General features: G+C 39.6%; 1 protein-coding gene across 6 annotated transcripts in view; it reads right to left on the bottom strand.

The window, feature by feature from the left end:
• Window positions 1-5,456: 5,456 nt before the first annotated feature.
• The window catches only part of LOC118171631 (glypican-5-like), a 411,554-nt gene continuing 391,541 nt past the window's right edge, over window positions 5,457-25,469 (bottom strand). For all 6 annotated transcript variants that reach the window (XM_035334914.1, XM_035334910.1, XM_035334915.1 and 3 more), the window contains one exon: window positions 5,457-8,363. In XM_035334914.1, coding sequence (XP_035190805.1) covers window positions 8,161-8,363 — 203 coding nt within the window. In that variant the 3' untranslated portion in view covers window positions 5,457-8,160. The remainder of the gene's footprint in view (window positions 8,364-25,469) is intronic.

A 25,469-nucleotide genomic window follows, 5' to 3' on the forward strand; every position in this document is an offset into this window, starting at 1 on the left:
AACTAATTCTTTAAAAATCTATATGGCAAAGCACGTATTTTGCTGTAATATCTACCCCAGTGTATTGTAAACATTCATATTATATTAGTTCTGATATCAGAGTACAGTAAATGGTGGTAAGATGCAAGGTATAGTGTGTTGACTTCCATTTTTATTCCAATACTGCCCCATATAATAAAGTGTTATACAATAAACATTTCATATATTATTGCTGCTACGTTACCCTGCTCTCATATTCAATTGTTATTTTGGGAATAGGTTTCAACTGTATTGTTCATCCCTAATGTGAGAGCTCAAATATTCCAGTTAAATTCCTTTTCTCATTTTTAATGACACCACCAGCAAACCTCTAACTGTTTTCTTCACTGCTTTGTGGACTTAACAACAGTTTTTTTGACTATACATGAGTTTAAGCTGTATACCGTAGCTTTCTTCAAACAAACAAACAAAAGAGCCAAAGGGGGAGGATATCCTCTTTCACGACAATTGGACAGACTGTTAGCACTACATGTACCAAGAACAACTCCAATCAGGGGAATTTGTGTCTCTGTGAAACCCAACATCCCATTTTGGTTTTCTTTGAAGTATGGATGTTTGGCACAAAGTAAAATACAATTTTAAAACAAACAAGAAAACTACCTTCTTTTTGCTCCTACTCAGGAGGAAATTTCCTTTCTTCTCTGTAGAATAACATAAGGTTACAGGAACTCAGGAATTTGTCACTGCTAGCCTGGAAAACACCAGGTCATTTTTATCTGAAAATTAATGCAAAAATATACAAGCTTCATCAGAAGCAGAATATGGTTGCTTTCCTTCTCCGCTGCTTAAGTTTTTGTGAAAATATCAAAGCTGCAATCTGTTCTCTCCACCAAGTCTCAATGAGTTCCTGAGGCCAGTTTAAGACCTGGATCTTACATTTTAACATGAAGCAGAAAAATCAAACTTGAGCTGCCTCAAGGCCTGATCTATATCGACAAACCCCTGAGAAGGACTTTCTCCCCTAAAAGATACTCACAGTATGAACATCTCCTCTTAGCCCCCAGATCATACCAGCTGCTTCTCTTGAAAAGGCCCCTGCCATGCCCCTGGAAATGGAAAATGCCAGAAGACTCACGGCATCCCATGTGTTACAGATTTCCTTTTGAGGCATGATGATACTTATCTGATCAGTGGCCCAAGGAATGTAAAACTGTAATGAAATTTTGTAATCTCTGCAGTTACTCTTGATTTGCTGCACCTGCAAAAAGATGGGAAGGAATTCACATTCTTGGGCTAGATACTAGGCTGGGGTAAATTTACATAGCTAAACTGAAATCAAAGGAGCTGTGCTCATTTATAGGAGCTGAGTCTGTTGCAACATTTTATACCCACAGAGGAATCTCAAAATCTTTTCAATTTCCTAATTTCATATGTGAGGTGGTTTTAAATATTTCATATTGATATTCCTGTTAGAATGCTTCAGATCTAGTTTTTAGAAAGATCAAATGATCTTAGTCAATATACTCTGCATTTAAATAGAAAATTAGTGTTTACCTCAAAGCTTACTTACAACATTGAAGCAATCTGCTTTAATTTCCACAACTTTATCCTTGACGCTACAGCACAGAAATGCTTCGGATAGTCCCTAATTAATTAAACTTCCTAGTTGTATATGCATATACAGAAGTGGTAGAGTTACATTAGAATCTATCTTCTTGATGTCCCCTTGCTTTCCTTTTCATTACAGAATACACTACAAATCTGGGCTAGTTTACTTAATTATGCAAGACAGGTATCTGACTGTTTCCATTTTAAATGCATTAAAAGTGCCAGCACCTATTCTAGATGTAATAGCCTAAGAGCCTAGCCTACCTCGTAAACATGGAAAACATATGAAAACATGTTTTTCTATTCACCTGGAATGTAAATTTTACCACTGTGTAATTGTAAAGAGTTCATGAAACTAGCAATGCATTTATTTTTCAAATGAAATGTCCATAGCCTGTAGAATAATTCAGACAGGTGCTAATTAGTTGTACAGAAAGGCCACTGAGGATAATTTATATATCTCCCTGCAAAAGAAAAAATGAATAAATGTTAATTGGTTATATTATGCAACAAATGATTTTTTAGAATGGCACTAAATTAGCTGCAAATATTATAATTACAAAGTAGTGGGTAATTTACTAAAGATTAATTGAAATGATTAAGTGCAAACGGCATAATTTTGCAAGGTAATATTAATGCATTTTGCACAGAAATGAAAAAAAAAAACTTAATGGTTGTTACTGGCTATTTAATGAAGTACTTTACATGCCTCATGAAAGCATCAGTAGCCTCTCTCTTGTGTGCCCTTCTCTAAAAAGGGCGTTATATTTTTGCAGTGAAAATCATTGTAGTGTTGATAATAATTAGAATGTGTAAACCAGCCTATTATAAAGACAGAGCCTGATCTCAATTGCATGGGAGTGACACAAAAATATTTTCACAGTCTGTGTCCAGCAGCCTTTTCTGAAAGCTGTAGCAACTGTGAATATTTACTATATAAGAACTTAAGCAACTGCAAACACTGTTTAAATACATTCCTCATAACCAGCCAAAGGAGACATACTCTAAGCAAGGTTTCAAAATACTACCACACAGTAACAGTTTTAATTCGTTTTCCTGCATTCAGTGCAGCAGTTTCTTGCATAAAGGCTTCATATTGTGGTGTATGTAGTGCAAGGGAATGGGGCTGAACTTGGAGAGGAGAAAGAGTCTTGAAAAATGGTTTTGGTCCAGAATGGGTTTCTTATTTAGTCTTATTCTCTATTTCAAATGCAGGATACTTTTCTGAGTTTGTTATCTATTTATTACAATCCCTTGGCCAATATTTATTTTTTTGTGGCTTAATATTTAATACAATTCAAATCTTCCTTACATAGTGACAATGCAATCCAGAGAACAATTCCAGACTTCAGGGGCAACAGGAGTTAAGACATGATCACATTCTTTTTAACCGAGGCATGCCACAGCTATAATGACATTGACTGTCACATCCTTCAGTTTTCATTAATGCACATGCCCTATGTCATTAAAAACAACACTGTGAATAGTGAAATGCTGTAAAAATGCTGTAAATGAAAATAAACGTCTCAAATGCTTTTGGCTAGTTGTAATGTGAGCACTTCTGATATCGTGCTGGTCAATGTGCAAGATGCATTTTAGGAAAGGCTGAGGGAGCTGGGTCTCTTTAGCTTGGAGACGAGGAGACTGAGGGGTGACCTTATAAACATTTATAAATATGTAAAGGGTGAGCGTCAGGAGGACAGAGCCAGGCTCTTCTCGGTGACACCCAATGATAGGACAAGGGGCAATGGGTGCAAGCTGGAACATAGGAGGTTCCACTTAAATACGAGACAAAACTTTTTTTACAGTGAGTGTGACGGAGCACTGGAACAGGCTGCCCATGGGGGTTGTGGAGTCTTCTCTGGAAACATTCAAAACCCACCTGGACGTGTTCATGTGTGACATGATCCAGGTGTTCCTGCTCCGGTAGGAGGATTGGACTAGATGATCTGTCACGGTCCCTTTCAATCCCTAACATTCTGGGATTCTGTGAATGTCCCCTACATATACAGACCCATACGCAGAGAGATGAAGAAAGACTGTGTATCAATTACTTCCCACTCAAAAAATCATCTGAAATCCCCTCGAATCCACGTTAGTTAAGAACTTTTGACCATAATTTTAACTAAACCTTAAAATCTGCTAAATACGAAGAACCCCAGTCAGCAACATAAGGACTTTCTGGATTGTTTTCCTACTCAGTATCTTACTTTAATGTGCTTCAGCTCCTTTCACTTGAACAGGTCTTGCTTAAACCTAATCATGTGCAGTATTGAATAAGAACGGTTCAGTAAATCTGTGCAAAAAGGCTCATCTAACATTAAAAAGAAGACTGCACACAGCATCATTAGGACAATATTGAGAAGACCCATACAGCATTAGAGAGTCAAATTGAAAGATTATGATATGTGTTACAGTCCTGGTAACAAAATAAAATAGGGATATATTAAATACAGATCTGATTTAAGAGATCAAAGAGATGTGAATCTCATAGCCAGATACCCATACCCAGAGCCTGTGAAGTAAGTGCAGCTGGACATAATTATTCATGTTGCTCTATCAAGCTCTGACAGCTATTTATACCTCAGAAGGTTCATTACTGTGTGAGAGATCAGAATCAACAGTTCTTTACACAATGACAGAGTACCTGGTTCAGGACAGTGCATAGCACTGGAAACAGGCGAGCCAGAAAAAAAAAAATCAAGGCTGAAAACAAGATGCCAGTTTTTGTAGAGCACATGAATTGCAAAGAAAGTGCAATTCATAGCAGGTGTCTGTGAAGTTGCCTTAAGATGCAGTCTAGATCCTCCTGCTGCTCTTTGCCTGTCCAGTCTCCGTGCATAAACATGGAGAGGTGTAAAAGCTGTTGAAAATTAAAGGGGAATGCTCAGCTCAGGACCTCGGAAAAGACAGCTGGAGGTTGCCATGCAATAGTAACACTGCAGCCACATGTGCTTTTGTCCATCTGTGTTCACTTTTCTCCCTGATACTTTCATAGCCAAGAAGGGGAACAGTGATACACAAACTATTTGAACCTCTCACATGAACCTGGTGTAACATGTTGCCCAAAGAACAGTGAGACACTAGGAACTGACTGTATGTCCACGGCAACTTTGTCTTATTTGTTAAGAAGCCTACATCGCTATCAAGAGAAAATTATAATTGTTTTTACTTACAAATGCATGACAGGAGTTACTCTCCAACGCTGGCATTCAGAAATGCTGGCACAGCAAAATATTAAAAGAAAGTCATAGCAAAACAATAAACATACAAAAAGCAGTGGCTAAATAAAATTCATAACTGTTAGGCAAAGCTACAGCAATGCTCTTAGACTAGTGTGTTATTTTACATTGAGATTACACAGACAAGTTCAAAAGTATTTTGAATTTAGACCTTTGTAATTACCGAGAATTACAGTGTCCTTGATATCAAACTAAGATTTTGCCAAATAGGCTAGTACACAGTTTTTTTTTTTGCTTGATGGAAAATACTCTTTTTCATATGTATGTAACTAATCCTGAGAAAAATAACATAAACTATCAGTAAAAATATGCTGCATGGCTCTTTAAAGCTGCACCATTTCTGATGCACATTATGAACAGATTTCATGCCAGCTTGGCCAGAACTCTTCTTACAGTATAAAAGTACATTAGCATGAAATGCATTAATAGCTGTTGAATCCTCTGTTCTGTGCCTATTAAAGTATTGACTCCAACAAAATAAATTGATGAATCTACCTCCTCCCACTGTTTGAATTTGTTCTAGTTTTGTCACAACTTGAAAAGGGTTGTCTTGTTTCGCTTCAGAGGTGAATGCTACATCATAAAAATACTAACCAACCCCCAAATTCAAACACTCAATTTTTCCCATTTTTTTGATTAGCTATATTAAAGGTTTAGCAACAGCTAAAAGTTCCCTAGGTGAGTTATTCCATACACGCCTAATTTAAGGGTTTCTGCACTTGCCCTGCTACAGCTAAATACTAGGATAGCTGCATCACCGGTCTGAGCTAAAACCACAGAACTTTTAGAGGAAAGACCTCAAAATGACATGCAAGTTCCAGGTATTCAAGTTCTCACTCTGCAGGTGTGAAGAAGCGAAAAGGCCAAGCTGCCCAGCAGAAATCTGTTAGCATCAGAGCTCAACCCTGAAACCACACCTCTATCCACAGGAATCCTGATGGAGACTTAAGTGTGCAAATACCGATGTGTGTGCCCGAGTAACAACGACAGTATCTCAGTTATGAGAATACTAAATTATGAGTCAGGTTCACAAGCATGGAAACCCTTCAAATTGCTTCAGTGAAGTCACAGTGATCAGTATTACCTGAGGAGCTGGTGATACGTTAGCACCAGAGGTACATTTCTGTGTGCGCACAGAGACCAAATTGTCTAACAGCAGCCGTCGCAACTGATCCTTTAAGACTGCAGGAATTATACTGTCCTTTGATAGTACAAATGACATGACTTGCACACCTCCTCAGGTAAAAGTGCACTTTTCCAAAGGGCACTGAAAATGAATACAAGTTGAACTTTTCATTATGGTTCAATAGACTGGTGCAGCTCAAAACTCCAGAAAGTACAGGATAGACATTTTTGTACCTTTGGGAAAACTGATTTACACTGATATGATTTGGAAAACACTATGTAGTGATACTAATATACTTTCCATTTTGAAAAATCAGAAGTATTTCATGTTAGCATACGTATCTTCTTCCATTTTATCTTTGTTCCAACATGAAAATTGAATTATTTTAGAAAACTTAGCTCTTCTCATTTTAGAGACAACTCTTTCACAGCTGGATGGTTCTGATTATACTTTTATGTCTGTAAATATGAACTCATAGCCCAAATAAAAACAAAACTGAAGCTCCACCTCCACAAATATATTTAGATATGTTCACTAATGCTATCTGAAAACATACAAATATAGTGAGTCTCTGTCCACTTATTGTATACTTGTCTTGTCATACTATCTTGTCACTATACTTGCCACTTTATAAAATGGCACACAGTAATACTGGCACATGGCACTTTTTCTGAATCAGCATGCCTTTCATAATCAAAGTTGCCAATAAAATGCCCGAAGCTGTAAGATACAGGGTTCTTTCTCCTGATTGACAATGGCTGTGTGGCTCCAAGTATCAAAAGTGGTGTTTTACAAAAAACAAAGGTAAATGTTTTACATTAAATCTTATAAAACTGTACATAATAATAGTCTACAACATGAAAATGGCCATTAAACTGTTGTAATAGTTATGAAATGTAGTAAGTATAACAATTATAATGCTTCATAAATTTATCATTAATCACTGTATTCATACAGTTGTGTTTGTACATATATATTCAATGGCACTGTAAACATAGTTGTAAAACACACATTACCTCTTACCCCATTAGAAGTTATGATAGTACTTTTCATCTGAAAAGTTAAAATGTATCAATGTATCATTAATTTTTTTAAAAATAGCCTTCTAATATAATGCATATTTAATGCATATTTTGGCATTTTCTAGGATAGCAATCATGATGAGACATTATAGAGAATATTCTAGATTTGATTGCTTTACATTTACAACTATCATGATACAAAATTTTAAACACTAAATGTAATTAAATAATACAGAGCTTATAAAAACAGATGATTTGAGAAATCTATAATGCACAAAATCTAGTTTGTGTGTAATGGGAGTTCCTGGTAACTTACATCTCTGGGACCTTTATGGAAAATTTAAGTCATTTTCTCTTTAACATCACATATGCAAAGTTTGAACTGAATTATCGTTTTTTTCTCTGTACAAAACCGCATTCAACTTCACAAAACATTATTATGCTTGTATTTCCTGTTGCTGGACATGGTTCCAGTAAGCCTTGAGAGCATATGCTTAAGCATTTGCTAATGGCATTTTGTAGGGCAGGGAAACTCACTATCTATCTCTCGGTAAACGAAGTGTTTCTAATTTTTTCCATGGTTAAGGCAACTATACTGATATATTAGACACACCATATGCTTTTATGTCGCTTCCTACAATCTAAACAGTAAGAGGGAAAAGTTTCAAACATGCTTTGATCTTCTTGACCACTTAGGAATTTCATCAAGCTGGTAAGAGTACTTCACTTTAACATGGTTTACAACTGTAGACATAGCTTATTAGCTGCTCATTGGAGAAATAATGTATATATTGTCTTAAATTTGAATACTCACCATTCATTTAATTTATCAGAAAAACTTAAACAAAACCAGCCAGTGTGATTCCAGTGAACAAAACTGAGAAAAACAGTAACACACACATACACAATTTTTGTGTTCTCAATTATTTCTACCCCGTAACTTAAGCTACTCAGACTTCTGTCATCTTTCTCTCTGTATCCTTGGTAGGTTTTGTCAGAAGCTATCTTCAGACACTGTAAGCGATGATACTTCCTATCTGCCAACCCCAGCAGATTGTTTAATATTTATTCTAACATATCGCATGAACTAGAGAGCCATTTAACTTTGTTTTCTGTGGGTAAGGCTGTAGGTATAAATGACAGTGAACAGAAATGCTTGTGCAGTGGCTGCATTGCAATGCAGCTACAGAGGACAATGCCACAGAACTGCTAGTGCTGTTAAAATAACAAGTGAGGAACTCAGGGCTGGATTGCTCCCACTTCCAGTTACACTGTGTTTAGAGGATGACTTGACAGTGCTTGTGGTGGTTGTGGTGTCAATCTTTTTCACAGTTGGTTTTGGTTCATTTCTGTTTTCTGGATGGGCTTTCTTGTCCTTGAGTATATCTGAAAACATGAAAGTAAATGTAAGATTAATCACGTCTTTCAAATAGTAGCTTTAAATCCTGTCTATGGCTGGAACATGTACTCCAGCATGAATAACTGAACCATGTATGGAGAGTGATGGGCATTTATATTAATGTGGCCCAGTGGCTGCAGCGTTTTGCTCAGCACCCACTGTTTTGCTCAGAAATTCTTCTCAGGCTGGCCTGTTCTACTTGTAGACACAGCCTAAACCCGGTTTTAGAACCTGGCTTTCTCTCATTAACAATACATTCGGTTTCACCTGGTATGGGAACTGGCTCATGCTTTAAAACGTGATGCTAGGGTTGACTGGTTTTGTAACATGCCCCAGTGAAATACCTGTCAAGTTGTTGAGTCAACCAACAGCCAACTAACAGTAAACTCGCCGGTTTCTTTTTGCATTGCCTTAACTTTAAGGCAGCACATGACCCCTGGACAACCTGCCAAGATAGGCCATGGACACGAAGAACCCCACAGGTGTGTCATGTGCCTTGTTCATTGACACGGGCAAATAAAGTGGCTACACAGAGAAAATGCTTTGAGTCAAAACTCAAAGCTTTTCATCATTTTTCCTAGCAAGTACAAGGATTTTGTTTGTTTGTTTTGCTTTTGAAGTATGGAACAATACTGGTGTTTTTTTCTCTCTTTACAGATGCATTTTGGGGCATTTTGGGGCATTTTTTATATAAAGAGCTAGATTCCTAAGAAAGTAGCAGTGATTCCTTGCAGAAACATGTATGTTTAAAATGAAGAAATGACTGATAGGGGTCTCCAGTTAGCTTGACATTCCCAGGCTACTTCCAAGTATTACTGCGATCATATTGTTATTGAACACTTCACTAGCATTGTGGGGAAAATCAGTGTTTCCTCTGATAATGGAATGATCTGTAACAGCATAACCCAGTGCCCGGCAAAAACAAACAAACAAAAAACAATCCAACAAACAAATAAACAAAAAAACCCACAACAAACCAACCAAAAAAAAAACACAGCCAACCAACCAACCAACATTCTTACCTGGAAGAATTTAAAAATTAACAATAATTGTTCAGGTCCAAGCTTACAGGATATTGTGTGATACTAATGAATGCAATGCATATGCACACAGAAAGCAAATGGCGTAAGTTTGCAGTGCAAATTCAACAACAGTCCAATCTTAAAATAAAAACTCTGAATCACAGGAGTAAGTTTCTGACAGAAACTGGAAAGACTGCAAGTATTCCAGAAATGTAAATGCAGTCTGAGATCATTGTCTGCATGTCAGTATTTCTGACCAGCCATCAATAAACCCACTTGATAATAAAAATGAACTATTGTATTGAGAAAGCACATGTTCTTGCCAATACAAACTGTAAAAGAAATGTAACAAATTCCTCCATTTTATCACAATATCAACATTAATTCCAGAGGAATCTGTGATTCCTAGACCTGATTCAAGGCTGACTGCAAAGAGAGGACACTGGATGGCAAAGAATACAGTGGGAAAAGGACAGTCTGCTGCTGCACTCAAAATTCATTATGGCAAACTGCAGTTTCTCTTCATTTCCAACTTGCGATGGAGCTAACAGAAAGGAGGGGGAGAAAAAGCATGCTATAAATGTTTAGAAAATATCAGTATTCCGAGGACACTTAAAGAAAAATGGACAACCTTCAGATTGTCATTAAAGTAAATTAAGAATAAATCATGGAAATAGGTGTGTTCTGACACTGCCGAGACTCCTTTCCATCACTGTCATTCTTCTTTTCAACTGCGGTAAATGCACTATTTCTCTGCTGCCTCTTATATCATCCCAGCCTGCTGACTTCAGCTCTCTGGGGCCAGCTGATTAAATTAAGACCTCACTCAGGTAAATCTATTCCCCTCTTTCACTTGGCCATGTCCAGCATTGTAACTTGATTGGCCTCTATAAATCGGGCAGACTGAAATGTATTAATTCATTTATTTTCTTAATATTGACTTAACCAAAAATCTAAGGTAGGATTTAATGCTATCAGAGAGGTTGTTGGTTTTTAAAAGCTTTCCTCCCAGTGACTGCTTAATGCACTACATAACAAGCGTTAAATAATACATTAGAAAATTCCGCCTTTATCCATGGGAAGGACTAAATTCTGAGATCTTTGACTTTACAGTGGAGTACTGGCCATGATGTTATTAATGGCTAATTCTAATTTAGGACTTAACTGTGCAAAACTGGTATTTTATTTCAAATGCTCTGTTTTCTCTCTTCTTAAAAATAAATAAAAATAGCCTCAGTCTTAATTCAGTTCAAGATCTTTTTCAATCTTATATTTAGTTTTTTAACTGCAAATTTCAGCAGTGTAAAGATTTCATGTTTATTTTCCCAGTTTGCTGAGAGTTCCAGTTGCTTACTCACTCCAGGGTTTGGCAGAGAGACTCAGAGTTAAATGAGTTTTTCTCTCAAATCTTTTTCTCAGAGTTGGGGATGTTTATATTCAGTCTACTACTGACATTCAAAAGGCAAAAAATAAAAATAATAGTGAATATGCTAAAAAAAAAAGTGTAAAGACTAGCATAGAAATGAAACTCCAGTCTCAACAAAGCAGACTCCAGATGTTCAATACACATGAATCAACCCCCAGATCTTGACTTCGTAAAACCAGAGCCCACAACTTCTGTTGACTACTGTTCTGTTCCATTATTTACCTTCTGTGTTTTGAAGCTATATGGTTTACAACTAAAAACTTTCTCCACTGCTAGAAATTTTCTTCCCATCATCATTCCTTCTCTCCTTTCCAGAAATGGCGTGCGTAGTTTAAATCTTTGAAGACTTCAGCTAACCTCAGGCTGATGTACATGACGACCTTTGGATCCTGGTATATGATTATTCTACACTGTTACTTTTCTTATGTGATATAATTATTGTTTCAGTATATAGTTATTATTACATTCATTATGAAAAAAAAAAAAACAAATCTGTGATATACTAAATAGTGATGGTAATGCAGCCACTGTAGCAGCTACTGTGCTGTGCCCTTAATCCAGGCTTCCAGTGTGAATACTCAAATCCTGCCAGAAGGGTTACTCAGTGAAGGCAGCTGACTGCCCGAGCACCCTTTGTGAACAGCCTTTTGGGACTCTTGCCAAGGACTAGGTCTGTTGGGGTCATGGAAGACTGCCCTGAGTCCCCTTAGGCACCATGGTTCCTGTAAGTGCAGAGAACAGCTCCCTGAGTTCAGAAGATCGAGTCCACTTCCTTAGCTGAACTTTCATATGTGTTAACTGCAGTTAAATTCACATCTTGACATCATAAACAAAGCACATAATGAAAATTACTTGACCTCGATGTTTAGAGCATTTAGGATTATCTTCACCTCAAAGATCTAACCACAGATTGCTACCCAGTAATGCATGTGCCCCTTGGATGGCACTGAACTTCTCATAAATACTTATGTGGATCAATACCATTCCTCAGAGAGACTAGCCAGGATAACAGGGAGAGTCAAACCTGTCATTATCGTCTAACTAAGGAACACAAAACCTCCCCTACAGTGTGGGCTGAGCATGCCTTTCAAAGGTGTTTGGTGCATCACACATTAAAGCACACCTTAATCTTAGCCAGTAATGACACAGGGGGAAAATAATGTGTTTATCCTTTTTTTAGGTTATCAGGTTATCTGACACAAGTTCAAACCGTATTGGCAGCCCAGATGTTAGTTACCCCTCCTTAGCGTAAACCTTTGGCAGTTTGCTGCCCTGGTTCTGGCAGAAGTTATCAAAGATGTACCTATTGATTGGTGTGCTGGCATGCTATTGCTCTGTAATGAACAGCATCAGTAAGGTCTGCTTAAATGTCTGTAGAGGTTTCCTATTGTCCTGCCAAGGGATGAAATTCATCTGCTAAACAAAACGCCCTTTTCCAGTTTTGCCCTTCTCTTGACCTGAGTTCTTTCTCTGTGATTGCAAACCATCAGTGTGACAAGGAGTGTTCCCCTAAAAAATCTGCCAGTGCCACTGAACAACACTCAACAACATCTCCGCTGGAGTGATGGGGAAATGTCAGGACGCTCTGGACAGGTCACCACTGCTACTAGCACTGAGGAAGAGAAGGAGACAAAGGAGGGAGGGAAGGGCAGCTGAGTGGAGTGATCTCATGCAGGGGGAAGCTGGATTACCTTTCGGGAAACTATGGATCATCACACCAGGCAAATGTACGAATCGTCACAAGTGTGCAACCCCGGTGAGGGTATTTTGAATAAACACAAAACAGATTTGCCAGACTAGTCCTGTAAATGTTCTTCCTAGGCTTTCATGCAAACATTGTGCTTTGAAAAGCATGAATGTCAGCATCTATGATGACAAATTAATGCCCTGGTCTTGAATGTCTCATCATGGTTGTAATAAGACTGACACCACAGGTCTGCAGTGGACTGGTCAGTCCCTGAATTTACTCTCCATGTTGTAGCTCAGTTGCTTGATAAGTTTCACTTTGATCATCGGCTTGGTTTTGGCTGACAGCTTTGGGAGAAAATTAAAGCAAGGTGCAACTCAGTGGAACAGGCTCTTAAATTACAGTAGATGCTGCAGTGTTATTATTAGCTTTTTATCACCTCTGGTAGCAAAAGCTGGAATTACTTTTACATATTCAAAGGAAGGAACACTGAAATTGCAAAACAATGCTGTCACCATGAAATGTAACAACAATTTCCCAATCATCTATTATCCTGACATTAAGACCAGCACTATTTCCAGTTATAGCTGCAACAGCCATGGAAACACAGACACTGTGGAAACAGGAACATGAGAACTCCCAATGTGTGATGAACTCATGACACAATTCCCAAAATCTGGGGCCTGCCATTGCCCACTATATAACATGAGTCAAGATTACAGGGATTAATAGACCTGTTCCATTTTAGTTATGCAATCTTTCTGTTTCTCTTTTTAGGGAGCACGTAACTGGAAGAGAAGTTGGCTTTGGGAGAGCAGTTATAAATCAGGGCTCAGATTGTCTATGTCCAGTTTTTAATTCTGCAGCAAACTCAGTGCGATCTTTGGCAGATTACTTCCTCCTGAAGGACAACAAGTGAACGACTTTATTTTGTACACACTGCATTCTGAAGTTCTTCAGGATGAGAAGAACCACAGGCACTCTCCTCAAGAAATAACACTGGCTGGGATTTTCAGGAATTGCTGTTATAAAAAAAGTCGAATGTAACAAAGAAAAAAATGCAATAAAGAAAAGCCAGGAACAACTGCAAGACAATTTGAAATATCAGGTGCCTGGAAGCCACACTTACATTGAATGACAACTCCTTCCCCCATTCCCAAGCAATCTGTTGTCTATATACATTCAAATGCAAAATATAAATAAATATAAACGTATATAGAATTACACACGATCTCAGCTGTACTAGTGTAAGGAAACCTGTCACTGTATTTGTTTGACTTTTGATATACAGCTGCCATAGCAAACCCTGCATGATTTTCATGAGCCACAATAAAATTCTATTAGTTCTGAGGGTTGAAAAGTAAACCCACACGTATAACCGCCTCAGCCCCTGCAATGGTAAATGTCAAAATAAAACAATCCATCTTTTCCTTGGGAAAAAATAATCCAACCTAACAAACCTTGTGTGATTCAGCAATAGTTCCATTAATAAGTCAGTCACTCGCTAGAAAAGGTTTCGTCATTTTGTTTATATTAATACAGGACTTATTCAAATTCAGACAAGCTGAAAGTATAGACTTAAAACATGCCAAACATCTTTTACATTTCCTGGAAACATCTGTTTTTAGTCTAGTCCTAGGCACATGTTTGTGGTTGTATGTTTAAGCTTGTTTAGTTTGCCAGATACCTCATACATACTGCAGCACAGCTGACATGATATCCTGAAACACAGCATGGAAGTATCTGTAAAACATGATGTTCCCAGTAAATCTGTTGAACTTTTGTTGTAACTTTCTTGTAATGAAAGAAACAACTAAAAAGCTCTGTGACAGCCTCCTGACATCGCTGTATGGTGCAATTAATTAGTTAAGTTTAGAAATTCTGTACATGCCTCGCTGGTAATATCCAGAAGACTGAGAGCGATCCTGACACTGCATGCCTCACATGCTCAAACCTCCTATTAAACTTAATGGGAGTTTGGGGGGATGAGAGGAATGCAGGATTGACCTTTATGGTTAAAGATGAATGTGCGCTCTAGACTTCAAAGATTAGGTACCCCTGCCAGTCTGGAGTGTGCAAGTGATCAGCACGCCAAGTGCCAAAGGCATCTGCTAAATATCACACCACAGCTCAAAGCTGTGTAATTAAGAAAAATATAAACTGGCTCAAGGAAGAAAAATATTAGTAATAATTGAAAATGCTTTGGCTGTTGCTTTTGTCCTGATGATCTCATTAGTTTTGGTTACAGAAACAGTTCTCACACTGGTTGACGTGGGGCATGCTTTGTTTGTGTTCTCATTCTACCCACATCTTTCCCAGTTAACTTTTATTGCTCAACACAAAGGTCAAATCGAAAGCTTAATTAACTTGTATATGGGGAAGCTATAAACTTATTTTAGAAGGGAGTACAAAAACATTTAAGGCCATCCCATCTCCTCTCCCCCAGACACTCCTCATTTTCTTGGGAAGAATAAGAGCATGTGTTGTTGGCATCCTTTCCCTTAAGGGGAACTGCACCTTTTCTTGCTTGAAAATTTACATGTTATGAATATCCAGCCTTTTCATAAGCTCATAATTGTATTTCCAATTGACATTTGTAACCAGGATTTTAATTTAGCTTCGCAGCTCTAAGCAGACAAAGCTCCATTTTATAAAAACGTTGGATATCATCTTATTCTAGCAGCAGCGTAAGCTTCAACTTACAGCAAGGATCTGAACTTCATCTGCTTAACTTTAAACAAAGGTTGTAGCACCAAAATAAATACTATTACCCACCTGCTTGAAATTAGGCATATGTCTCAGCCCCGAGGCCTAGAACTGAACAGCAGCTTCTCTCTCAGCTGAAAAAACTCACACATCATACAAGCACCCTTTACAGTTTTTCCATGCCAAAGATGAGGAGAGGGTCACACAGCTTGAGAGGACGGTCAGGTCTGAGTACGCTACAACCTGTAGACCAGCAACACCAGTCCACAAAAGGCCTAGGCCTAAGTGTGACAATTTGGCTGCCACTGAGATTCATGAGATGAAAGCTTCTGTTCAGCCACTGTCTCGTCCTAGGGGCACAATTCCCTGGATGCTTCAGTTTCTATCTCCCAAAGCCCTGTGACGTTAAGGTTTCCACAGCTGACCATGCAGGCAGGCTGTGAGCCCCGCGGTCCCGTGCCAGAGGTGGAGGAAGGCCTGCGGCGCTCCTCTCCTCTGCCAGGCCCTGTCGGCGTGGGCTCACAGGACCACACCACAAGCTAAGACAGCAGACATCTGCCAACAAGGGCAGCAGGTAAAATGATGACAGGAGGTAGCTAGGCTCAGATCCTTCCCGTGGCTGGGTGCTTGAACTTAGGTCTCTTGAATTTACAAGGGGTGCTTGAACTCAGGTCTCTCATGCCTTATCCTGTCACCTTTGAGACAGGTGTCTCCAAGTAAAGAAGGCTCTGCTACATGTTCTAAGCACTTGGGTCTACCGTGAGAGCAAACTGGACTGACATACACTGGGAAGAGCTACTCAAATTAATACTTAATATTGGTACTCAACAAATTAAGAAAGCAAAAACAGAAGAGATGATGGAAATTGCTCCATGCTGCTTAGTGAGGTCCATGTGCCTCCCTCCACAAGGAGATGCCAAGAGGGCAGGGAGATGGGCTGCTATCTGTTTAGGCCACAATGCTCTCCCATTTTAGCATAAGCAAGTGTTGTTCGTATCTGTAAGGCATGGGCAGAGGAAAAAAATGACGGAAGAGTTCCCTGCCCACGACAGAGCTCAGTGACTCAAGGCATGGCCCTTTTAACTCACAGCTGCCTCTGAGAGGCAGAATGGACTCAACACATGCATTTCCAGCAGCCTGACTAAATCCCTGAATAGAATAACCACAAACAAGGCATCAACTTCCAGCATGGCAGTCACGAAAAACCAACCACAAATATTTCTAAAAGACATCTGAAAGGTTCTTCTCTCCCTGCAAACACAATGCTGTTATCATTCCTCACTCTTTAAAAGCCAGTGAAAATTTTCCGGTTATTTCCATTGTTACTTCCACTGCTCCCTAAAAACTTGGACAAATGTGATTCCTGCCGCAAGATTTTTAAATCACTGGAACCCAATTTCCTTCATACTAATGACAGTGTCAGTGAGGATTTCAAGTGTTTTCTGTATGTCTGTTATTTTTTTAGCAACTTTATACTAACAATCTTTTTAAGAGGTTCTGATAGGATATAATCATAATTGATGCTTAATTACACAATAAACACTGGAATCATATCAATCCATGTATCATCTGATTTCTCTTAATGTGGATGACAAAAAAATCAGCACATACTTCAGCAGGAAACATTTGTTTATTAAATCTTGCCAGCCTTTCATTTCAGTGAGAATTGAAATAAAAAGAAACTGGCATGATATTATCCCGGATTAATCATTTTAGACCTAATATCAAGAGCAGTAAAGGAAAACATAACAGCATTAGACTTGCTTTGGCTCTACTATGGGAAGTTTAAATTAGTCATTTCTCCTGCTCTAATTTGGCAAATATTCAGCATGCATATCCTCTATTTCACATTGCTAGGTTTATCCGGCCAACCAGAACCCCAGCTCTATCACAGCCGACAGTTATTGACAGAGAGGATGATTAGAGCCATCACTCTACTGAATATCTGTAGCAAGAAGAACATGTTTCATGGAAAAAATACTGAGCGGCTTAAAAGCATTATCTTACTAATAGCATGCAGTGAAACTGATGAACCCTTATCACATTCAGCAGGATGAAGAATACCCAAATCAACACATATGTAAGGGAGATACACAACCGAGGTTAAAAAAAATAAACTTTTCTAATAAAATGTCTTACAAAATGAAATAGAGTCCATTAGCATACGCGGAAGACTATGCTCAGGCTGTGTTCAGGCTGTGCAGAAAATTAAAGGAAGGAAATTCTTGTCCAGGGCAGGCAATAATTTCATTCCCAAATTCTGTCCTGATTTAATGGGAGACAACTACATCAAAGCTACCAGGAATGAGTTTAGCTCAGTCCACTGTGGCACATGATAGACTAAGGGCTATAAATCTTCCTTCTTTTTCAGAGAAACAGCATTGCTAAACTTTTACATTGGTCAGCAGTGATTACTTGCTTCTCCTATTTAGCCATGTGGAAAAATCACTTCTGGCCATAATCCCACACATCTGCCAACAACTCCTTAAGATATTAATTCCAACATGAGAATTAAAAAACAACAACAACAACAACAAAAACTATTTTGAGAGTGATGAATATTGCATTGGGACTCAAACACCTGCAGCTTTCAACTGTCTTCTCTAGACAGATGGGCTTAAGCTTGACTGCCTGGGAGGACTAGTGAGAATGCCACTGTGGTTGCCAAAGCCCTTCTCCTGGCACCTGCAGTACCTCTCCAATGGATTGTGCCCAGGTGCTGAGGGTGGTAATGAGAAAACACATCCCTTTTTAATCAGGAAGAATTCAGACAGCATGAAAGCATCGCTCTCTTGCTGTAAGCTTGTGGAGTGCGATGGGAGACTCCAGGAGATGGAATGAACTGTCCAATCTAGGTCAGCTAAGGCTCTAAATATCCTAAGTACATAAAAGACCACCTCCACTTGCTTCTATGCACAGAATTGGCATTGATATAAGCAAACGCTTCTTAGGTGACTGAGCATGTAGCTTGTGTGTGCTTCTACCCAGACAAAGAAGCTTTGACAGGCACTCAGTCTTCTCCTTGAGATGTATCAGTTATTGACAATTTCTTTGTGTTGTAAGAGCTCCAATTAAGGGAAAAACCCACTAGAACGTCATGAGAGCTGACACCATGTGCTGCAATGGATCTGTTGGCACTGCTGTGGTCTATTATGCAAATATGCATCAGTGGACTTTGTAAAACAAATTATGTAAATGTCAATTTAGAGCCTCTTCAAAATGCAGATTACTTGCCTGATGGTTGGGGACAATTAACATCTCTGTCCTGAACCTGCACTCAGAGGCTGCTATGCCTGCTAGGCCTGTGGATGTCAAGGCCTAGCAAAGTGTATTCTGCATGCAGATTCAACCTTAGTGTGAGAGCCTTGGGCTGTAAAAGTCGACTGTGTCATGATCTGCTTAAGCAGTGTATCATTGACACCACAGGCTTTCAGAGACCCTTCAATTTGCAGCATTCTGAAAGATCTGATTCAGGTATGCATATGCTCATTTGAGATTATGAAGGGGCTTCCTGTTTAATTAAGACTTTGTATTTTCAATTGATACATGCCAAAATGTGCATATGTCTACATATGCAATGTTATTTATCCTCCTGGGGGGAAAGGGTGTGAGTCCTGGTTCTCTGTCTCTTCAGTGCTGTTCTTGTCTCTTGGTCAGGCAGGAGCCAAAGCCAAAACATAAACAGCACCAACAGGACTTTGGGCTTGACTAGGTGCTCAGGCTTGACACACTAGGTAGAGGTCGATTCCTCACACTGCTCAGCATGCACTGAGAAGGCTGGACTCCCACCTAGGAATTAAATCAAGCAGCTAAGATTTTTCTGAGCATACTAAGCATCTTGGATTGCTCCGTAGGCTCATCCCAGGCTTCTCACATCTTACAAAAGTCCAGGCCAAGCAATATTTACTTTGCAAGAAAACACGGAGTATCTACCTGGTAAGGAATTTTCAGAACTGGGATATGAGTAGTGAACTCAGCATTTGTTGGACTTCCTTAAATTCTTGTTTAACTTGAGTTGAGATGGGTGAAATTAACCTTTATACCTCAGAAGCAATCTTCCTATTTGAAGCAATTGAATCAAAGTAGCTTACCAAGGGAATCTTTCTACTTTATAACTTCAAAGAACATTTATTCAGAGATAGCGTATGAGGATCACATAATTGGAGCCAGCTGATGGAGAAAGGGCTGCATACTGAGCTAGCTGGGGAAAAAGAGACCTAATTTAAGGGTAGGCTAGAGATCTGAAGCAAAGTTCATAAAGACTGGTGTGTTATAAAGAAGAGGTAGTAGCTTCCCAGACTGGCAGAGACAGTGCAGTACAAATGGAGGTGTCCTTCTAATCACTGTTGGCTGAGTGCTGTTCTCTCAGAAATGAACTAGTTCCTATAAAAAACACAAGGAGCTCAGAACACATTTGCAACCACTCTAATTTCTTTACTAACCTGTTGAGGCACTTCAGAACATTAACAAAAATTTCCATGGATATATAGTATCTAAGCACCACAGGGTCACGTTCTTGACTGAGGTATTCATGCACTGTTGTCAAATCAAGAGCTACAGTGAATCAAACATGGGAAGACAAATGCCTTGATAATTAGAGGACAGTAAAGAACAACAGTGGGGAATTTAAATTTAATTGAAACCTAACATTTACTGCATCTGGAGCACAGAATCACATAGAACACAGAATCATAGAATCATGAAGGTTGAGAAAGCCCTCCAAGATCCTCTGGTCCGACAATCCCCCTACCACCAATGTCATCCACCAAACCACATCCCTAAGCACCACGTCCAAGCTTTCCTTGAACACCCCCAGGGACGGTGACTCCACCACCTCCCTGGGCAACCCGTCCCAATGCCTGACTGCTCTTTCTGAGAAGAAACATCTCCTCATTTCCAACCTGAACCTCCCCTGGCACAACTTGAGGCCATTCCCTCTAGTCCTATCACCAGTTACCTGTGAGAACAGTTACAAAGCTACTGGCTATTTAGTAAGGCTGCGATCAAACATGAAAGTAGAAGCTCGATAGATCTGTAGCCATCTGGTTATATATTTAGGTCAAAAACTTTCAAAATAATTATAAAAGAAAGACAGAAGGACTACTCATTTCACTCAACCGTGTCCAGCTGAGATGCACTGGGATTAGCACCGAACAATGCCATTCTATCACTGGGTTGGTACACTCAAGCAATGGTGACTAAAGACATCTTAAAAGCTTAAAAGAAGTCAAGACAGGCTGTCTAACAGGAAATATAACTACTCCTGTGATGTGTCACCAAGCTACAAGAACCTGTAAGTTATGACACAGCTATTCTCTAGAGCAGAAGATACTATGAGATGAGAGCTGGTAACAGCCAAGGTATTCACTTCCAACCCTGGCTTAGGAGGAGAAAATACAGGATGGACAACCTCACATCTGGTTCTCTGCAACAAATTGTCGCACCTCCCTGAAAATCAAGAGCAAGTTTAGTTTTGCCATTAATAGTAAATGAAAAAAATGCTGTGGAGTAATAGTGCTTTCCAGTGCAACACTAAAACCAGTTTTCTTGTAAAATACAAAGCAATGGGTGTCCTGTTTGTTTAAGGATTACCAAAGTATTGTCCCTTAAGAGAAAAAAGTCCCTTATACAAGAGCTGATGCTGAATCTTTCTCCTGCGTTTCCACCAGCTTCCACTACAGAAGCAGAATTAAATTGGTTAACTTTTAAATTTAGAGTTCTTACACCCAGGTGAGTTTGAAACTGGATTGGGAGAAGTGCCTGAAGCTTTCACTTCATTTTATTTCTGTCCAGTTATATGGGGAGGGTTTTCACTAATAGCTTTTGCTTTAAACTGAGCTTCTGAAAAAGTGTTTTACCAAACTTTCTCCAGCTGGTGAATCAGCGCATGGTAGTGGACGCTCAGGCAGGAGAAGAGGAGGCAGAAGGCCACACACAGCTCAGCCAGGAGTCCTCTCTTTAGTCAGACAGGCAAAATGGAGGTACAGGATGGTGGAAATGGGACACATGGTGACATCCAAGAGACAAAAACCTCCTTTTGCACTGAAATTGGCAGGGATATAAAGGGCCACCAGAATGGTTCAGCAGCAGTGAAAGGGAGACTAAGAAAAACACATGTCCACTGATAAATGAGATCAGGTGCCAGAGGACACAGAAAAGGCAGCAGTGTTAGGAACCTTCTCTGCCATGGCTTTACTCACAGGATCATTGTTCAGGTTCCTGTGACTGAGTCTGGCAAAATGAAGCATTACCCACAAAAGAAGAAAATCAAGGTAGGGAGTATGTGTTGGGGCTGGGATGAGGACCAGTATTAAAGCTGAGCAGATAGCTCTGGGGGACACTTCAAAAACTCCGTCATTGAAGGTATTAAAAACCAAGCTAGACACATTGGAATGGTTTTGGTAGAGCTGACTCTGGCTTGGAGCACATACGCACGCTAGATAAGCTTCATCATCTGTTTTCAATCTTCTGATGATCTATTCATTTTGATGAATCTATTCCATGTGAAAAGCAAATGAAAATGAATTATTTGATCAGTTTGTGACTGAATTTGCGACTATCTATAAAAACTGAGGGTGAACATCTTGTAAAAGGAATATACATTGGCAGCTATTGCTGACGAAGTGCTATCAATAGGCATTAAAGCTGCAAATGGCAAGGTGTTGGCAAAGCGAGAGGAATTGCTGCAGAAAGTAAAAAGCCAATCTGTATGATGAACGGAGTGTACATAAAGTAGAGCAAATTACCAGACACACAGACATGAAGAGTACAGAGGCATGGGAGCTGATTAAGAAGTCCTTGTGAAGAAATCTTGAAGGCTGGCCAGTTCCTCCTAATTCTCTGGCATCCGTTCCAGCCGCTCAGCTAGTGAAAAGAGCACTGTCTGTGATGTGAGCACACACGTGGTCATGTATTACGGGGAGACGATGGATGTGTAATACCACTGCAAATGGCTGCTTGGGACTGCCAGCCCCCTTTAAGAACAATCCTGCTTTTCAAAGCCTCAGTCATCTTGGGTAAATGCCAAGGAGGGAGACTTGAAAGGCCCAGCTCCTGAATTCCTGAGCAAAGAATAAGCTGGGTGTGTGGCTGGATGCACTGTGTGGCACTGGCACCTCGAGTGTGTGACTTGGAGGCTCTGCTGCTGGGGTTCTCATTTCTGAGCACCTTATCCCATACAGCTGTAACCTGAGAGAGATGGGATAGCCACAAGCCCTCACAAAACCATGGACTGCTGTTTTCCTTAAAATCAGAAGCCAATTTTTATTTATTTTTCTCATTCAGAGTTTTCTTAAGATGTTCCTTTTCCCATTTCTTTCTAATTAATTACAATGTCCATCAATCCTCTAACTAGAGAAAAAAGTAAATGACTTTCTGCATAAGGATGTGTGTTATGGACCTGTAGTAGTTCAAATGCTAGAAACCTGCAGCAACTAAGCAGTCTCAGTATTTTTTCCCCACTGAAAAGAAAATATGAATCATTTGAGCTTTGTCTCCAATAGTATTAATAATAGCTTGTGCTAGGGAAATATTATTGGAATTGGGCTGAATTTGATAAAACTGAGCACTGAGTTTCACTTGAAGCCATAAAGTAATCAACTAAGCTCAGAGTTTGTACTGGGAGCGTATCCTCTGCTTTACCTGCTATCCAGGAAAATTTCAAGGCTTAGCAAAATCACGACCACGACCACAAGTCTGATTTACATGCCCATTGGTTCTTTAATTCTTCTCTTTTATGAGACAGTCTGCTGTAAATGAATGCTGAGAAGGTAGGGGTAGCCTGGTAAAAATTCATTATCAACTTTTTGTCCCCAGATTGCAGACAGAACTGCTTTAATTGGGGATTCTGGAAGCTGCAGCACTGAAAATAATAAAGCATACATGAGATTTGGATTAACTTCTATCTGCCTACCTTCTTCACAGGTCTATGGTTGAAATAATAGGAAAGGGGCAACTGCAAACATTAGCCAAATGCTTTTCCAAAGGAGTGTCTAAGTAAATTGTCTTATTTTCAGATAAAACGTCCATCTATCTAACTCCCACTGAAATGAAGACCTTGAAATGCATCTCAGAGCAAATCCAACTGCAGTTCTATAGCAGGACCACAGGACCACAGCTATTCAGCGTTCCTTACAGTGCGCTACCAAAGTGAGGGAGCAGTGCCCAGACACATCCCCCCGTTGTTTCCAGTGCATTTGCTAACAGGGTGTGTTTCAGCAGCTGACACAGAGACGACTGAACACAACTCATTTTAGCAAGGTCAGTATCTGTGACAGCATTTCTTGAGTGCATCCAAGGGAGAAACCATCACATCCCCAGAACACATCACGGTAGCTGCCAGAGTACCGACAAGACCCCAGCAGTGGCACTCAAATACTGATTTGACCAGCAACATTTTTGCTTGTCATGCGTGGAGTGGGCTAAGAAAGGGAGATTGTGGAAGACAGTGGGGAGATGGCATCAGGATGGGAAGAGAATACCATGTTGCTTTCCACAGACCCCTAGTATGACCTGTATTTTGGTCTTGATTGGCACAGCACACAGTTTCATTTTTATTTTTTTAAAAAATCTGGCACTTGAAACGGAAAGCACACTGCGTATGCAGCCATGGGGCCCTTTCCCACTTCTTTGCACCGCACATAGTTATGTCTGCCAAGTTGATGAAGAACACTGCTTACTGCTGTAGGTGCAAGAAAAATTGCATCTTGCCTTGCAGAGCTCTGAATGACTACCTTAAGTTCAAGGCACTTGTGAAGCAAGCCTGAATATTTTCTTTCACCATTTCCACCATTAAAAGCTTCCCTTTGGTTTGGATAGCAACATACACTGGGGAAACCACACCTTTAGTACTACACAGTGCGCTCAGCCCAGCACAGTAGTGCTCTGCAGTGCCAGTGGGATGGCGCAGCAAGAGCACGTACCCCAGCACAAGCAGGGAAACAGAAAACCAGCAGATACACCAACATTTCCAGGTATAAGTCCCTTTTAAATCAGGTGGTACCACGCCCTTATTTAGCTTTTGAGCCCATACAATTACGAACACACTTCTTCAATAGCTCTGAAGCTGTGCTGCTAGTGCATTATGTAATTTCTAGAAGATCTGCCTGTAAAATATGACGGAAAAATGAATGCTACAAGACCCAGACAAGACCCCGCCTCCCTCCCAGAAACACTACATCCTTTAAATCCTAGAATTTTTTAGTGGCTAAAGTCATACTTCAGTTGAATACCCAGTGTTTGGGTAAAATTTATGATACAGCAGACAAGTAATTTATTTTCTTATTTGTAATGAGCTATCTAACTTCTGCTTTACTACAGATGGCAGATTCTGTACTACATTCTATCATTTGCCAGTGAAAGCTTTTCTTAAGAGTTAAGACATTCAAATGAATCACGTTTTCTTTGCATCTTTTTTACATGAAAGGTTTCCTTGTCTCTGCAATTCCCACTTCCCACCCTCCAGATTCTGTTGCTTTCGCTGTACAGAGGCAGACTGTGATATTTATTCCCCTACTCAACAATGCATAGTACAACGTATCAGTAAAAGCCCTTCTGAAGTCAGTGAGACAGTTTATGGGGTATGGTCCTACTCGCTGTGAGAAGAAGTGTTTCAGTCTGGCCCGAAGAAAAATGCAAGATGACTTAAGTTGAAATGAATACGGTTACTCACCACTATAATATACATGTTGAATGGAAAAGACCTGGGCAGATAGAACACCATTTCATCAGCTGCCAAATATTTTGACCCCCTAACGCAGGTATTGAAGGATCATGGGGACTCTTAAATCAAAGCTTTGCTGTCTTGACACTAATTCCATAAAAATGAATGGCAGACGTAACTTTTTATATTTTGAAAACGCCCTTCATTCCAGAGTCCTAACAGATGTTACAAACAGGGAATGTGGCAGCATTCCTACAAGTATTATTCCCATTTTTCAGATCGGATAACTGAGACATGAAGAGGCTAAAATGATCTAGGTGGTTGTCACTGAGGAAACCTGCAATTACACTGTGAGTCAGCAATATATCTGCATCCTTCTGTCACAAAACTGATGTAGGCAGATGTCAATTCATTCTAAATCCAGACATTTACTAAAAAGTAATTTACCTTATCTCCAAATCAACACATATTGCATAAATAACATGCTGGTGTTCAAGTTTGTAGCTCACACGTGGCTCATGATTCTTAGCCCACAATATTTACCAAGAGATTGTCTTTGTTCTCTTTCTACATCTCTAAGGACAAATGCGT

Source organism: Oxyura jamaicensis, chromosome 9 (assembly GCF_011077185.1).
Source record: "Oxyura jamaicensis isolate SHBP4307 breed ruddy duck chromosome 9, BPBGC_Ojam_1.0, whole genome shotgun sequence".
In the NCBI taxonomy this organism is placed as follows: Eukaryota; Metazoa; Chordata; class Aves; order Anseriformes; family Anatidae; genus Oxyura; species Oxyura jamaicensis.